General features: G+C 36.0%; 3 protein-coding genes across 7 annotated transcripts; 2 read left to right on the top strand and 1 right to left on the bottom strand.

The window, feature by feature from the left end:
- The first annotated feature begins 291 nt into the window (after nt 1-291).
- Nucleotides 292-4,984, top strand: LOC17886070 (ribulose-1,5 bisphosphate carboxylase/oxygenase large subunit N-methyltransferase, chloroplastic). 4 transcript variants are annotated; one of them, XM_006290915.2, is made up of 15 exons: nt 292-481; nt 857-951; nt 1,403-1,466; nt 1,574-1,684; nt 1,784-1,843; nt 2,136-2,243; nt 2,768-2,840; nt 2,983-3,023; nt 3,115-3,195; nt 3,453-3,488; nt 3,648-3,731; nt 3,908-4,041; nt 4,277-4,365; nt 4,447-4,595; nt 4,684-4,984. In XM_006290915.2, exons 1-15 carry the CDS (start codon nt 365-367, stop codon nt 4,864-4,866), a joined length of 1,425 nt encoding a protein of 474 aa, XP_006290977.2. In that variant the 5' UTR covers nt 292-364; the 3' UTR covers nt 4,867-4,984. The 4 variants fall into 4 exon arrangements, with proteins under 4 accessions (XP_006290977.2, XP_023638118.1, XP_023638117.1 ...); XM_023782350.1 differs by having other exon boundaries at nt 1,550-1,684; nt 1,787-1,843; XM_023782349.1 differs by having other exon boundaries at nt 1,550-1,684.
- A 229-nt stretch (nt 4,985-5,213) lies between these two features.
- Nucleotides 5,214-8,333, bottom strand: LOC17886517 (protein MAEA homolog). The gene is made up of 7 exons (XM_006291145.2): nt 7,943-8,333; nt 7,336-7,530; nt 6,985-7,107; nt 6,448-6,642; nt 6,085-6,218; nt 5,754-5,940; nt 5,214-5,590 (listed from the first exon to the last, which is right to left on the bottom strand). Exons 1-7 carry the CDS (start codon nt 8,258-8,260, stop codon nt 5,489-5,491), a joined length of 1,254 nt encoding a protein of 417 aa, XP_006291207.1. The 5' UTR covers nt 8,261-8,333; the 3' UTR covers nt 5,214-5,488.
- A 1,929-nt stretch (nt 8,334-10,262) lies between these two features.
- Nucleotides 10,263-14,418, top strand: LOC17887418 (girdin). 2 transcript variants are annotated; one of them, XM_023782758.1, is made up of 5 exons: nt 10,263-10,434; nt 11,079-11,404; nt 11,533-13,429; nt 13,535-13,741; nt 13,852-14,418. In XM_023782758.1, the coding sequence occupies exons 2-5, from the start codon at nt 11,118-11,120 to the stop codon at nt 14,152-14,154; spliced, it is 2,694 nt and encodes an 897-aa protein (XP_023638526.1). In that variant the 5' UTR covers nt 10,263-10,434; nt 11,079-11,117; the 3' UTR covers nt 14,155-14,418. The 2 variants fall into 2 exon arrangements, with proteins under 2 accessions (XP_023638526.1, XP_023638527.1); XM_023782759.1 differs by lacking the exon at nt 10,263-10,434 and adding an exon at nt 10,573-10,724.
- The last annotated feature ends 581 nt before the right edge of the window (nt 14,419-14,999 follow it).

The following is a 14,999-nucleotide window of genomic DNA, read 5'->3' as shown; positions in this document are numbered from 1 at the left end:
CATTTCAGCAAACTAGCTATAAGTTTTGCTCTCCAACTACTAACCTTTATCTAATCGACATTTTTGGCTAACACTTGCCGTTTCTTGAGCTTAGAACCTAGAGAGGCATAGCTAATGACATGAAATTTCATAATGGGGAGACACACTTAGCTAGAGCATAGAGGCAAGTAACTCTCAAACCCATTTCAAATAAAGTAAGCCGGTTTAGTTCAATCTGAAATAACCGAATAAAATATTAGACCGAAACAAACCGGACCGAAGATTTTAAGAATATCCACTGGCTCTCTCTCCTGACCGCTCTGGCTGCAGTCCGAGTCATAAATACGAGCGGTGGTTACTCACGCGCCAGCCAATACGGCCGGAGATGCTACTGTGCATTCCGACGGTGAAGCTGTTCCGGGTTCAGCAACGCCATAATTTTAGCTCTTTAGCAAAGCGTTTCAGTCTCACCGGGAAATTACCTTTAGATCCCCAAACTCAGGTTTGATTTCTGAAAAATCGAGACTTTTGTGAAATGTGAATGACTAAAGTTATTATCTCAAGTTGAAAAGAAGGTGCACAGCTTGATTATCTCAAGTTAAAAAGATTTATATGTTTCCCCTTAAAGGTTTTATAACACCTGAGTGTAGTTCAAATGTGTTTCAAGAATTTTTTCTGAGTTATGTTTCTCTATTGGTAGCAATTGATACCAAAGATGAAAGCTTTCTGTTCTTTTAGCTTCTTATATCTATGCTAAACCAAACGGACTGTTGAGATCTTGATTTTGTAAGCTGATTGATGTAAGAAGATGTTGTGTAGAACTCTTTTGCTCTCTCTCACAACAGAGGATTTACCATTTTATCCATTTCATATTTAGGCCTCTTTGGACAAGGACTTCTTACCTTGGTTAGAACGAATTGCTGGATCGAAGATAACTGACACGCTTACGATTGGGAAATCCACCTATGGCAGGTGGGTTGGTTGGTGATGTTTTGAATAAGAGGCATATGTTTTTTTTAAGTCCATTTTTGAGTAATTGTTTTTCTGTTCAGATGAAATTATCATGGATTGTTAGAACCATTTGCTCCGTTCAATAAATCTATTTATAGTTCCCTTGCAGTCCGGTCTGCTCTTCGAGGTCTAGTCTGCAGGAGCTTATTTTGTATGACTTGTCTAATGTGTATATGTTCTCTTTAACATGGATCTGTATTGTCATCAACAGTTGAAACATTATAAAGTTTTGAATTATGTCATGTTGTCTTATTATATTCCATCCATGTGCAAGAAGTTAATATATCGAATGATTGTAAGAATAACCAAGAATAACCAATTTCATTTCCTACCAGAGGCTATCTCCTGGTGTGATGCTTTGTCTTTACTGTCAAATATACTAACCATGTTTACGATATCAACTTCTGAACAGGTCACTGTTTGCCTCAAAAGTTATCCATGCCGGGGACTGCATTTTGAAAGTCCCTTTTAATGCGGTATATTACTATCTACTGAGCGATTTTTCCCTTATTATGTGTCTTACGAAATATTGATTGAAGATTCTATACAGGCTATTTAGTGTTGCTCTAACAGAAATTTTCAGCAAATTACTCCAGATGAGCTTCCCCCAGATATTAGAGTTTCATTGGCTGACGAAGTTGGGAATGTTGGAAAGCTTGCTGCTGTTCTAATAAGCGAGAAGAAAATGGGTCAAGTAAGCTAGCATCAAAAATTTTGGGTAATTAACTAGAAATAAGTCTCCCATTTCATGTGAGTGTTTTAGTTTTGACTTGAGTCTTTGTTTCTGAATTAGAAGTCTCGATGGGTCCCTTATATTAGCCGACTTCCTCAGCCTGCAGAGATGCACAGTACGGTGAGATTTCACTCTAGCCCTCATAGCTGTCATTTGTTCGAGCCTTGAAATTTTGTGTTGTTCACTTCTTGAATGTCAATGTGTGTTTTTCGGCAAAAGAGATATATATATATATATATATATATATATATATATATATATATATATATATATATATGTTGAAATAGTTATAGTTTAAGATGCAATCCAAATAACCTGGAACGCCAAGTTTCTTAATATAATCCTTACTGTCAATTTCGTTGCCATGCTACAATGCAGAATAATTAAGATAGTGGTTTCCTTGTTCTCTTAGATATTTTGGGGTGAAGATGAGTTCAGCATGATTCGTTGTAGTGCAGTTCACAAGGAAACACTAAAACAAAAAGTCCAGATTGAAAAGGAATTCTCATTTGTAGCACAGGTAAGTATTGTTTTGTTAATGATCCAGATAAGTGTTAGGTTCTAATGCAAATTCTGATATTTCCTTGCATTTTTCAGCCTTTTGAACATTTTCTTAGATAAAGGAGAGGATTTGCTTTTTTACATTACTCTGCTTTCTTAGACAAGAGAGGGTCTGGTACTTTATTTTGTCCCACGATTTGTAAATATCTTCACTTGGTATCAGACCATTAGATTGAGCAACCAAGTTGGGGTTTATCAAGGTGCTATATTACCTGAGTATATATACCGCTGACAAATTATTTACGGTAAAAGCAAATATTAGACTAATGTGAATTGATTTTTGCTTAACTTCTTCAAGTTTAGCTCTATTTCATTACGAGTCTTAGCATAATAGCAAGGCTACTTTGATTGTGTCCTATGTCAAGCTAACCAAGTAGGTAGCATACATATGTGTATATTTGGTTAATGTATTTCTATGTGTCGTTTTTTTTTTTCCATCTTAGTGAATAAGAGTATATAAAATACCTTTTTGGTGATTCTTAGGCATATAAACAACATTGTCCCATGGTGACTGAACCTCCAGATTTGGAAGATTTCATGTACGCATATGCTTTAGGTGAGAAAGTTACTACACAAATATTCCATTTGGCTCTATATCTGTTTTTTTGTGTTTTCTCAACCATGTACACTCCCTCACAAGGGAGGTTTTAAATTATTGTGTTGTTCTTACTCTATCCGGATAACTTGTTGCTGGCCAGTGGGATCTCGTGCATGGGAAACCTCAAAAGGCATATCTCTGGTATTGGTTTCAATATTGTTCTGCATTTTTCCAGTTTACTTATTGTGATTTCTGGTACAATATATGATCTGATCTTCTGTCAATATAACAGATTCCGTTTGCGGACTTCATGAACCATGATCGGCTTTCTGCATCAATTTTTATTAGCGATGAAGAAAAGCAACTATCAGAGGTTTATTTCCATTCCTGTTAGTTGATATTATGCATTCTCTTCGTGTAGTGTTTGCACACATCTACTTGGTATTCTATCTCACCTCCATATCTCATATTCGATACATCAAATAGAGTGAATCAACTTCAGTTATTTGGTACATCGATATAGTAAGATGCATGGTTATTACTTCCATGTTACTTTCTCTAGATTCTAAAGGCTTCGCAACACAAACTGAAACAAGCCAGTACATTAATTTCAAGTTTTCATTTTTGCAGGTCACTGCAGATCGTAACTACAGTCCAGGTGATGAGGTAAACATTATAGCACTATTAGATTCAGTTCTGATAGGATGCATTACTCTTTATTTTAATGGTCGCTAGCTTCTACAAGAATGTTATTTTGGTTGAGGTCAATGCCAGTGACTGGTAAAAACGCATGGACTCTAAAGCTTACCAAACATCTCTATGTAGGTGTTCATTAAGTATGGGGAATTCTCAAATGCTACACTCATGTTAGATTTTGGATTTACCCTTCCTTACAACATTCATGACGAGGTTTGTTTTCTCTAGCATCACCTTAGTCGTAACAACGTTGATTATAGATGTTGAATTGAATACTACTCACCAGCCTTGAACTTGATTATCATTTGATTGACTGAATGTGATGTCGAAACTTCACACTATGTCATTATCTTAAGGTTAGTATCAAACTAATACTGCTGTGGTGATAGGTTCAAATCCAAATGGTTGTGCCGAATGATGATCCTCTTCGCAACATGAAGCTGGGACTTCTCTGGACACATCACACTCGAACTGTCAAAGATATCAATATCTTTCATTCTTCTTGTGATAGTTTCACAATCAAGTACGTGTTAATGTTTAATTTTAGCATGGCACCAAGACAATAGAACTTCTAACTGCTTACACATAGAATATCCGTACACATAGAATGGAAACATGGGATGAGGTTGTAGTAATAAAGCAGTTCAGAGTGATGTGAACAAAGATTCGAAAAATAGCAATGAACCTTTTTTGTAGTTGGTATCGATTAACAGAGCTTTTTACACGTGTATCTAAGTGTAGTTCTGGTGTTCTCTCAGGGAAGTGAAATCTGCTATAGGGAAAGGGAGAGGGATTCCACAATCTCTCCGTGCATTTGCTCGTGTTCTCAGCTGTACCATTCCTCAAGGTGCTCAAATCAAATTAGTCACTCTAGTTTACCATATTTCGAGGCTAGTGCCGAATGTATTAACAATTTAATGATTCTCAGAACTAAATGATTTGTCAAAAGAAGCTGCACAAAATGATGGCCGACTAGCTCGGCTTCCTTTAAAAGACAGGAGCAGAGAGTTGGAGGCACATAAGATCCTCTTGTCTCATATCAACAGATTAATTGAGGATCATAGTGCTTGCATCAAGGTACTATATAACACTTTGCTCAACTAATTGCCACAAAGGGTCTGACAATGCAGATTTTGAACAAGGTTTTTATCCGGTGCCTTTGCAGGACATGGAAGAATCTAAATGTTATTTTGGATCACAAAGACTTGTTGTTAGAAGGCAGATGGCAAGAGACCTCCTATATGGCGAGCTTCGTGTTCTGAGATCTGCAGCTGAATGGCTGAGTCATTATTGCACAGCCTTGTTTACAGAGACCAGTCTCTACAATAGCAATATACCAATGAATTGAGCTATTGGAGAATAAAAAAACTCGTCTTACTCTATTCCTTAATCCGGATTTGTAAATTTTACTACGTTCCATAAACAAAGCCAACAAGCAAAAGAGAAATGATGAACATGTTGGATCAGGATAGTTTCCAAATAGATGAAACCGAACGGAACTAGATTAGACACCCTAAGTGCTCAAGTGAGGATGTGATAGTAGAATCGGTTAACTGTGGTTTGTGAAATAGTAGCTGGACAATAAATTTTACTTACAACTCATATTTTCAACTTTTAGGTTGTTCTTTTTTTCCTTCTCTAAACCAATTTAACCGTTTGATTCACACAGGAGCAACTGGTGGATAAGAAGTAAAATTAGCAGAAAATCAACATGGATACATATCAGAGAAACGCAGCCAAACTTGCTTCCACTGAAACCATGTTGACTAGAAAATTGTCATAAGACTGAAATGAAGAAATAGCTTGATATACAAAGGAAAGAGCTGTTTCTACAATAGTGATGCAAAGTTTTATCTGTAAGTGCATATTCACAAAGCTAGCAACGGAGAAAGTTGGAATTTTCAGTTTCTTTGGTCTTAATACTGACCTCACAGTCATCCATTAAAAAGGCAACCAAAGCGCATCTTGGTTCATGATATATATGCCTTAACTAACTCCGTGTAGTCACAGGCGAACCCCGTCCTTGGACATGTTATTCTACCTCCATTTTTTTCCGCCATTTCCTTGAGAGCCTGCAAGTTCATAATTCATCAAATATATAAATAAAGTAACCCAACTTTTTTCAATTTTGAACTGTTTAGGATAGACTGATTTCACTGATCTATTTCAAAACCAAAGATTCTAAAAAGAGAAAAAGAACAGAAAAGAGGAAGCTGTACAATAATAGAATCAAACCTTGGTACTGTAGACATAGCCGTTGGGCAGCACCTGTGGTGGATTCTCTGTGTCCATTAGCTCTTTCGAAATATAGCAAACAAGCTTTGAATGGTGCTGCTTGGAGAAAGGTAAAGGCAAAGCTAGCTTCCGGAAGTTCTCTTGTGAGAGCGGGTCCTCTTTGGTACAACCTTCTTCAAAACCATATCTGAGCGATAGTTAAGTACAAACACAAACCACATTAAGAATCACATCATGGTGTCATTTTATAAAATAACTTTCTCCCCCTTTATTCCCAGATACAGAAAATAGACAATTAAAAACATCAAATTTGATAGAGTTTGATGGATACGGGGTTTTCAGTGCAGACAAGCCTGCTTGTAAGTAGATGTTCAATAAGGGTTCCATTGTCATGCCATATAACTTGCAAAATTCTTGTTTAAACTGATTAACTAAAACATCCCACTGTCGTAGTTCAAACAAAACCTGAGAAAAGAGGAAAGCATATCTGTAAGTTGATTAGCCTAAGCAATACATTCAATTATCAATTAAGATTCGACAAGAGTTGGAAGTAACACACTTCATCCAGCAATAAACAGTGACAGAAAAGACAACAGAAGAACCTGCTATATAAAAAGACAGTGAAATCTATATTCAAGTTTTTGGAACACGGGGTACGAACTGTTATAAATATTTTATAAAAAAAAGCAATCACCTTATATTTGGAGCACTCTGTAGTACTTTTAAAAGCCAAAGTGGCCAGAACATGCTGCAATTCATTCATATGGGTTGCTCCCCATGGTGCCAGATGCTTTCGAGCATAAGAGATTGCTTGTTTGTAGCTTTCAGCTGTATCAACTCGTACCATCTCGATGAATTCTTGCAGCCTTAGTTGGAACTCAAATTTGCTCTGTTATGAAAAGAATATGATATAATTAGCAGTGACGAACACGTCCTCAATATGCCTAAACAAGTTCTCCTCTTTTTCATGGTACAAGGAGAAAAACAAAAAGAAAATCTTCTGAAAAGAGTTCATTGAATATGAGCAATCATGAGATTGCCCCCAGCAAGCATTTGGTTCTGAATAATTAGCTGGTATTATCGTTAATCAGTTTAACAGGTTTTTATGGCTCGTATTCAGGATATGGTTCTCGTAAAAATTGAAAATTAAAAGATAACACTGTGTAGAGTTCATAAACAAAAGAAAGTAAATCTTAGCCATGAGAATATGTAGAGCATGCACAGCACAAACCTTTGACTTTTTCAACCGCGTTTTATTATCAGCACACCATGTCAATGCAGAAGCTACCTCCCTATTTTTAAGGGCATCAATCACCTTCTTAGCTTCTCGAAATATGTCAATGTCGACAAGGTCCTGAAAAGATGAGATGTTTATGTATTGGTGTATTGGCATTCCATAGAGATGCAGTACAAAACAACAAATCCGTTCACTGCTTATAAAAACAAAACACCAAAGAATATGTCCTGATATATTAACCATTGCTGAAGACACAACAATATAGCATGATCATGCTCCAAGGAATTTCAAGTAGTTAATATCTCAAAATAATTTATATAATCAGTGTAAGAGGGTGAGAGAAACCAAAATATTGCTGCTCTCTGAAAGCTTTGTAGCAGTCTCGAAATATGACATCCGAAGCATGTAATCCACAAGAATCCGTTTCAATTTTGTGTTGTTCCATTCAGTGATATTTTCCACATCTACTGAATCCAAATGATCAATGCGAGCACGACATCTCTGGGCTTGCAAATTCTCCACATTGCTCCCTTCTTCCAACTGAAATACAAAACGAAAAAAGTATGAAAGCTATGCCATAACCCAGTAAGAAACCATCCAAAGAATTAAAATTTGGAAGACGATGCAAATGGTCAGATGACTCCACTACATTGCGTCCCTTTGTTCTGATATATATCAAATGTAATTTAAAACAATCATCTAGATCCAATATCTAGTGGTAATCTTCTGTAGTAACTACTTTGCTTTGATCTTCAACCTCAACAAGATCAATATCCAAAGATTAAACGAGATCCAATGTTTACTACAGATAAGTGGAATCATTTCACAAAATTAGAAATTTTGTTTACCCCATCAAAAACTTTAACCGCTAAATTTTCATCACCCAAACCAAAACAGTTTTCCAATTCACAACACCGATCAAAAAGAGAGAGAGACGGAGGGAGAAATCAACCTTTCGTTTGAGGCCTTGTAATCGAGAAACAAGGCTGGTGAGACGCGAAACGGTGGCGTCTTTAGACCAATCGGAATCAGCCAAATCTCCGACGCTGGAGACAACGGTAGAGACCTCTTTCTCGAAAGAACGGTGATTGGCACGGATCGTCTTCTTGTAATGCTCGAAAGGTACACGGAGGAGCTGGTGCTCAAGCTTGAGGGATTCCGTCAATTGACTCGACCTCGACGACGGTACGACCGGTGAAGGAGTGATCGTAGGGGCGGTTTCCGTCATGACGGCGTCAGAGTTTCCGTTGGTTACGGTGTCGATCTCCATGGCACAGAAAATGGGGAGAAAGAAGTTAGCAGAAACTTCGCAAAAGGAGAGTAGTATATTGGATTTTGCCTTGTGGGTGATCTTGATGATGATGAATCGATGATATATAAGAAAGAAAAAGAAAAATGAGTGCCGGCTTTACGGCGTCGTTTGCTTTTTGGTACTCCACAGTTAAAACGGCAACGTTTGGAGTATGAGCAAATTTAGTAAACCGTCTGGTCTGATTCAACCCTAACCGAGTAACTATGAAAATGGCTTGATTGATAATGATATGAAAAAGTTCGAAGACTTTTAAAGTCAGTGGGCTTTGCCATTTGGTATGTCACTCGGACTTTGGCACAAGCGTTTGATCCATAATCAATCTTAGGCACAGCCAGTTAAATTAGAGTAAGGTTTGTATTTTGTCTAAGATACATCATAGCACATAAATGAACTTCCAGTTAATTAATTAAACCCACTAAATTTGTTTATAGTTTTCTTTCTAAAACCACATTGAGAAAGGCCTCAAATTTTTTTTTTTTTTGTTAGTTCTCTAAATTTTAAATCAATCAGGTCCTAGTTCGACCTAATTTTTCAAAGTAAAAATAAAATATAGGTCAAAATACCAAGACAAAACAATGATTTAGCCTATGGATTTCATACTGTCACTTGTAATATATATATATATATATATATATATATATATATTATAATTTTATATATAGAACATTAAATTGTAGAATATATGATGTCCTATTTTTTTATCTTGAAATAATGTATTACTTATTCTGATTGTCGTTTTAATTTATATACATCAAATACGTGTCAAAATTAATATATTGTATTGTTTAATTACTCTATGTATTGTTGTCAAACATAAACAGAAAAATAAAGCATAAACCTAAAATGAGAAATTTGTTTCTTATTTTCTTAATTTATGCTAAATTACATTTAATTAGTAGATTATGTACGTAGTTAGTAATTTATAAATATAATAACACATACCTTCTTGGTCTCAAAGATTATGAACCACAAAAACAAGACAACCATCATCCGTCATCTATCATTCTATCTACAAATCTTATCGTTATCATCTTCAGATTAGATCATAATTACGTTTTATCGTTTTGAAAATCTTTACAGACTTTTATCACCACTCAAATCTATAATTTTTTTGGTGATAGTTGTCTCACCAACTTATCTTAAAACATTCTTGTGAACCAACAAAAAATTCTATTCAAATAAAAGCTATACAACATCCTCTTTCTAGTTTAACAATCTGAAATTCTATTTTATAAGTTTGTTCGACTGTTGTTAGTGAGTGAGTGAGTGAGAGAAAAAAAAAATGTTATGTACAGTAAAACCTCTATAAATTAATACTCGATAAATTAATAATCTCTATAAATTAATAAATTTCTCCAGTCCCAACTTGGGACCAGTGTAATTTTAGACACATTTCGATAAAATAATAAGATAATCAATTTTTGGAAAATCCTTTATAAATATATGGTCCCATCAATATTATAAATTAATAATTAGGTAAAATTTTCAAAATATATGTATATATATACATATTAGTTTTTATTAGATTTTATTTCTAATATTTTACTATATGAAAAATAGTTAGCATTCTCTTTTAATACATAATAATTATTGTTTTATTTGTAATTGATTATATAAAATACTAATTATCATGATTAAATCTATTTTTTTTAAATACTGTTTTGAAAATATTTTCCAAATTAGGAATATCTCTCTATAAATTAATAATTATTAATTTATCGATAAATTAATACCTCTATAAATTAATAGATTTTCATGGTCCCAACATTATTAATTTATAGAGGTTTTACTGTATAACAATATGTAATTAGCCCCGCTCCTCTCTAATGGCTTTATCCGCGCAAAGAAATATTTGAAAAATTACGAAAGGTACCCTCCACTGATACTTTATTTACATTTGACACCACCATAAAGATTTTGGAGCCGTTTTGTTCTTTTGGATTCTTCGTCGTCAACGACACTCTCTCTCTCTCTCTCTCTCTCTCTCTCAACAAACACACTTCTTTGTAGTCTCCGTTTAAGATCAAATCGACGTTATCTAACGCTGTTAATAAATCTGCGTTTCAGTTTCTCTACTCCCTTCGAATTTTCGGATTATCTCAATTTCCGATCTGCAAAATCTCTGTTTTATGGTAAGTTCATAAATCCTAAAGATTCTCTCTTTTGAAATTTTGAATTTTTTTCTTCTGTGATTCTTTCGTTTTCTTTAAAGCTAAATTGTTTCGTCTACCAAAAAGTTGTTGCCTTTTGCATTTTTTTTTCCTTTTTCTTTCAATTTTTTCTGACGAGTAGAGAGTAGAGTTGGGACGAAATCGTATAGATCGTTCAAAGAGAGATCTTTTTTTGTTTTAATAGATTTTGCACTGTTCGAGTAATCTCGCCCAACATTTTATTCATCAGTTTCTCCGCAACTTGGATTCAGGTTCGATTTGTGTTTTGATTCGTCTCTAGGGTTTATCGTAGGCTTTAGAGATGCTTAGGGTAGTTTGGTCTTTTGTTTTCTGAATCTCTGAGCAGAGTAATACTTTGATCATCTATGCTGTTTTTCGTTTCTTTTGTTGAATTGGTTTTATCTTTCATCGACCAAATTGTGTTTGTCAGTTTCACTTGGAACACTCTTTGTTTTTGTAGATTAACATGAAACTCCTGCTGTAAGAGAAAGAATTTGCTGCAAAATGTGAACTTTTTATTCTAGTCTAGTCCAGGAGATCAGTGTTGTTTATATATATATATCTTTCAATCTATTGATTTGCTTTTTTATATGTTTTGATTGCAGCTGCAGTTGTGGTAGGTTCCTCATTTGATTGTAGAAACGATGAAAAAGCTCTTCTTTTTTAGATCTTCGGCTGGTAATGGAACTGATAAACAGGGTCACTGCGAAAAAGCAGCAGATAGTAAGAGGAGAACCCAAGCTACTAGTCATGCTGAACAAGAGTTCCATAGTCCTAAGTCACAGGGTCAAGTTTCTGGTGGTCCAGCTCTTAGACGAAGCCTTTCATTGTCTTCGGCAGGTTTCCTTTTTGATAAGTTTGAAGAAGCTTCCACTAATGAACTAAGCAGTGCTACTAAAAGTCAGGACAGGCGCCGGAATCATTCATCTCGGTATGCTGTTCGCCTTCTTCATTCTTATGAGATTTTTAATTGACAATTCCCTTTTTGTTTTCCGCTATCTTGGCTCCATTATTTTTATCGAACCACTGACTAACAGTATGATGTATACTATGTGCCAGATGCTTTACTCCAGAAAGACAAGTTAGGGAAAGGCAGTATGAAGCAGACAAGCTTCAACATGATTCATCTGGGAGTTCGTCATCTTGCTCTAGTACTGTCTCTAGTAAAGTTCTGGACCGTTATATTGATGGAGAAGAACATTTAGAACAGTGTCAGCAAAAGAGTTGTTCTTCGCGCAGTGATGTCTCTGGGAGTATAAGCCGAAGGAGGCTTCCTCCACGTGTTCAGTGGACAGTTCCTACATCACCATCAGACACTTTCAATGAAAAAAGGAAGTCCCAGTCATCTAGAGAAGCTAAAGGCACCCGATTTCGTGTCTCTTCTGCTGATTGTGTAGAAAATGGGCTGAGGCATGGATCGCCTCGTTCGCTTGCAAGAAATGTCATTGAAAGACTCTCTCAAACTAATGGCAAGTCAAAGGCGTCAAACCATGAACCCATCACAATTCAAGATGTCTATGGTGGATCCCTTCATAGAACGTTTGATTCAAGTTCAGATGTCACCGCCAATGTTTCACTGGCTGAACATTATGAACCTGTTAACGGATACTATGCACAAGACTGCGGAGAGCGCCAGCAAAACTGTATGCGTGGGAAGAACGCGTATAAGTGTATGGAAGACGATATGGACTCCGAGCTAGAAATGAAAATCAGAGAAGCTGATAAGAGAGCGAAATTGTTTTCTGAAGAATTGGAGCAGCAGAGATGCCTTTCCGACTGTGACTTCGATGTTTCATCTTTGGTTGGCATAATTAGAAAACTGGAAGATGAGAGGCTCAACTTGGCATTTGAAAATGTAAATCTTTTGCGTTCCCAAATGGTTGAGAGGGCTTCTGCCAGGGAAGAAATCAGATGGATAAAGTCAGATTGGGACTCCCACATACAGAGACTAGAGAAGGAGAAGAGCGAGTTGCAGGCTGGATTGGAGAAAGAGCTTGATAGAAGGTCAGGTGAGTGGACTTCGAAGCTCGAAAAGTTCCAACTTGAAGAGAAGAAGCTCCGAGAGCGTGTCAGAGAGCTTGCTGAGCACAATGTCTCACTCCAAAGAGAACTATCGGCTTTCCATGAAAATGAGATAGAGAACAAAGACATGATAACACATTTGGAGAGAAGAGTTGCTGAGCTGACCACAACAGCGGATGAATTGCATGAAGAGAACTCTTATGTTAAACAAACTCTCTCCCAGTTACAAGAGAGTTATGCTGGTGCTACAGAAGATCTTGATTTCTTAAGAAGAAACTTTGAAGAGAAGGATCAAGAATGCAGGGAGTTGCACAAGTCAGTTACAAAGTTTCTCAGAACTTGCAAAGAACAAGGGAAGACAATCGAGGGACTTCGAGATGGTGTTTTGGAGGAGGGTAAGAAGCAACCGTCGGAGAAATTGGACCAGTTGGTAAAAAAATTGCAGGTTGAGCAAATAAGGTTGACAGGGATTGAGCTTTCACTTAGAAGGGAAGTCGAATCAATGAAGTTTGAAACTGACTCGCTTCGCCATGAGAATATTTGTCTGCTGAATCGGTTGAAGGGTAATGGTCAAGAAGTAGACATTACAATTCTCAAGCTAGAGAATGAGTTGAAGATGCGTGTCTGCTACTTGCAAGACCAAGGACTGTCAATGTTAAATGAGAGCAGCCAGCTGTGTTACAAGTTACTGAAATTCATCAAAGGGAAATTATCTCAGTTTCCTGAAACCTCCTATCAGGATACGAATTCAGTGAAGGACGGATTAAGTGAGCAGTTTCTGATAGAGTCTGAAATGAAAGTCCATGGAATAAGACGCGGAACTGAAAACCTGAAGAGGAGTTTGCAAACGGTGACCAGTGTGGTAGCTTCGAATTCAGAATCATGTTGCTCAAGTACCGGTAGGCCTAAGGAACAAAGAAACCAATCAGTTGAAGTGAGTTTCCGATGTCCACTTCTTGATTAATCTAATGCATTCTCATTTATGTCCTGCTTTACTTTAGCGTAATATGTGGCTAACGTTTAGCCCAATCTCGTGTAGGACACCCTGCGAGCTGAACTGAAAGCTGAGACCCTAATCACAAGTCTATTGCGGGAGAAACTGTATTCCAAGGAACAAGAAATTGAACAGCTGCAAGCAGAACTAGCAGCAGCAGTACGAGGTAATGAGATTCTGAGATGTGAGGTCCAAAGCAGTTTGGACAACCTATCAGTTACGACGCACGAATTGAAAGACCTCAAACATCAGGTATCGCAAAAGAAGAATAACTCATTCCCATGTCTGTTTATGTGACACTAGATATAAAGAAACTATTCCCAATCATATATGCAACTTTACTCTGATCGTTATGACATCAGGTGTTGAAGAAGGAGGAAAGCATAAACCGGCTCGAAAGCAATCTCCAGGAAGCGGCAAAAGAGATAGCGAGGATGAACGCACTATTACCAAAAGTGTCTGATGAAAGAGACCAGGTATGGAGAGAGTTGAGACAACGGTGTGAGAAGAATATGTTGTTGAACTCAGAGAACGAGAATTTGAAAGGGATGGTAGAGAAATTGGAGGAGAAGGTATTAGAGAAAGAAGGAGAGATCACAATACTACAAGACACTATCGGAAGCAAGCGTCTCAACCTCCTCTCAAGTCCTGATTTCTTGGTCTAAGAGATTTCTTTTCTATTTTTCTTGTTCATATATAATTTTCAGAGTTTTCCAGAATTTGGTTTTTTCTTTTCACACCTTATATCATTGTTTCTTAGATGATGATGGGTCAATTCTTTTGGGGTTTATAGGTATGATTCTATCCTTTTTTTTTAGTTTTCTTTGCTTATCTCAAAGCTGGATTCTCAAGTCTCAGATTTGTACTTTAAAGGGGATTATAAAAACTTAGGGATGAAGTTTATATATGATTAAAGAAAGTTTGTCAAATCTATCCAATAAAATCATGATAAGCCATTTGTTTAAATAAAGTCCTGCAATAAACCTGTAGTCAAAATCTTGGTATTTTTACTTTTTAATTAAATAAAAATTTGCATAAACCTTTCTATTAAAATGACAATTGGTAAAATGTAAGATGATGTTTAAAGAAAGTAAAATTTCTTATATATATAATTAAATGTATATACAATATTTAATTAAAGTAGCAGGGGCATGCAATATAAATGATTTTTATTACTATTTCGAAATTATTAAAATTATGACTACTTTTTCACTATAATTAGTCTTTTTATAAAAACTAATTCTCAACAAGTTTGACGTACCCACAATAATTAGGTCTACTCTAAATATATGTTTTTCTTCCTTTTTTGTTACACTTGTACACAAACATATTGGGATTATATACAGTAAGTAACAAATTTCAGAGAATATTTCCTTAGATAATATTATTCTAATTAAAAAGGTTGGGAAAGAAAAAGAAAGTCAAACCGTTAAAAGTCAAAAAAATAAAAGGCGAAACAGGTAGAAGAAGAAAAAAAAAAGAAACACGATGGCCGCGAGTATCGCTTATT

The sequence above is a fragment of the Capsella rubella genome, unplaced genomic scaffold (assembly GCF_000375325.1).
Source record: "Capsella rubella cultivar Monte Gargano unplaced genomic scaffold, Caprub1_0 scaffold_5, whole genome shotgun sequence".
NCBI classification, from domain to species: Eukaryota; Viridiplantae; Streptophyta; class Magnoliopsida; order Brassicales; family Brassicaceae; genus Capsella; species Capsella rubella.
The sequence above is the reverse complement of the archived record's forward strand: the minus strand, read 5'-3'. Positions and strand labels throughout refer to the sequence as shown.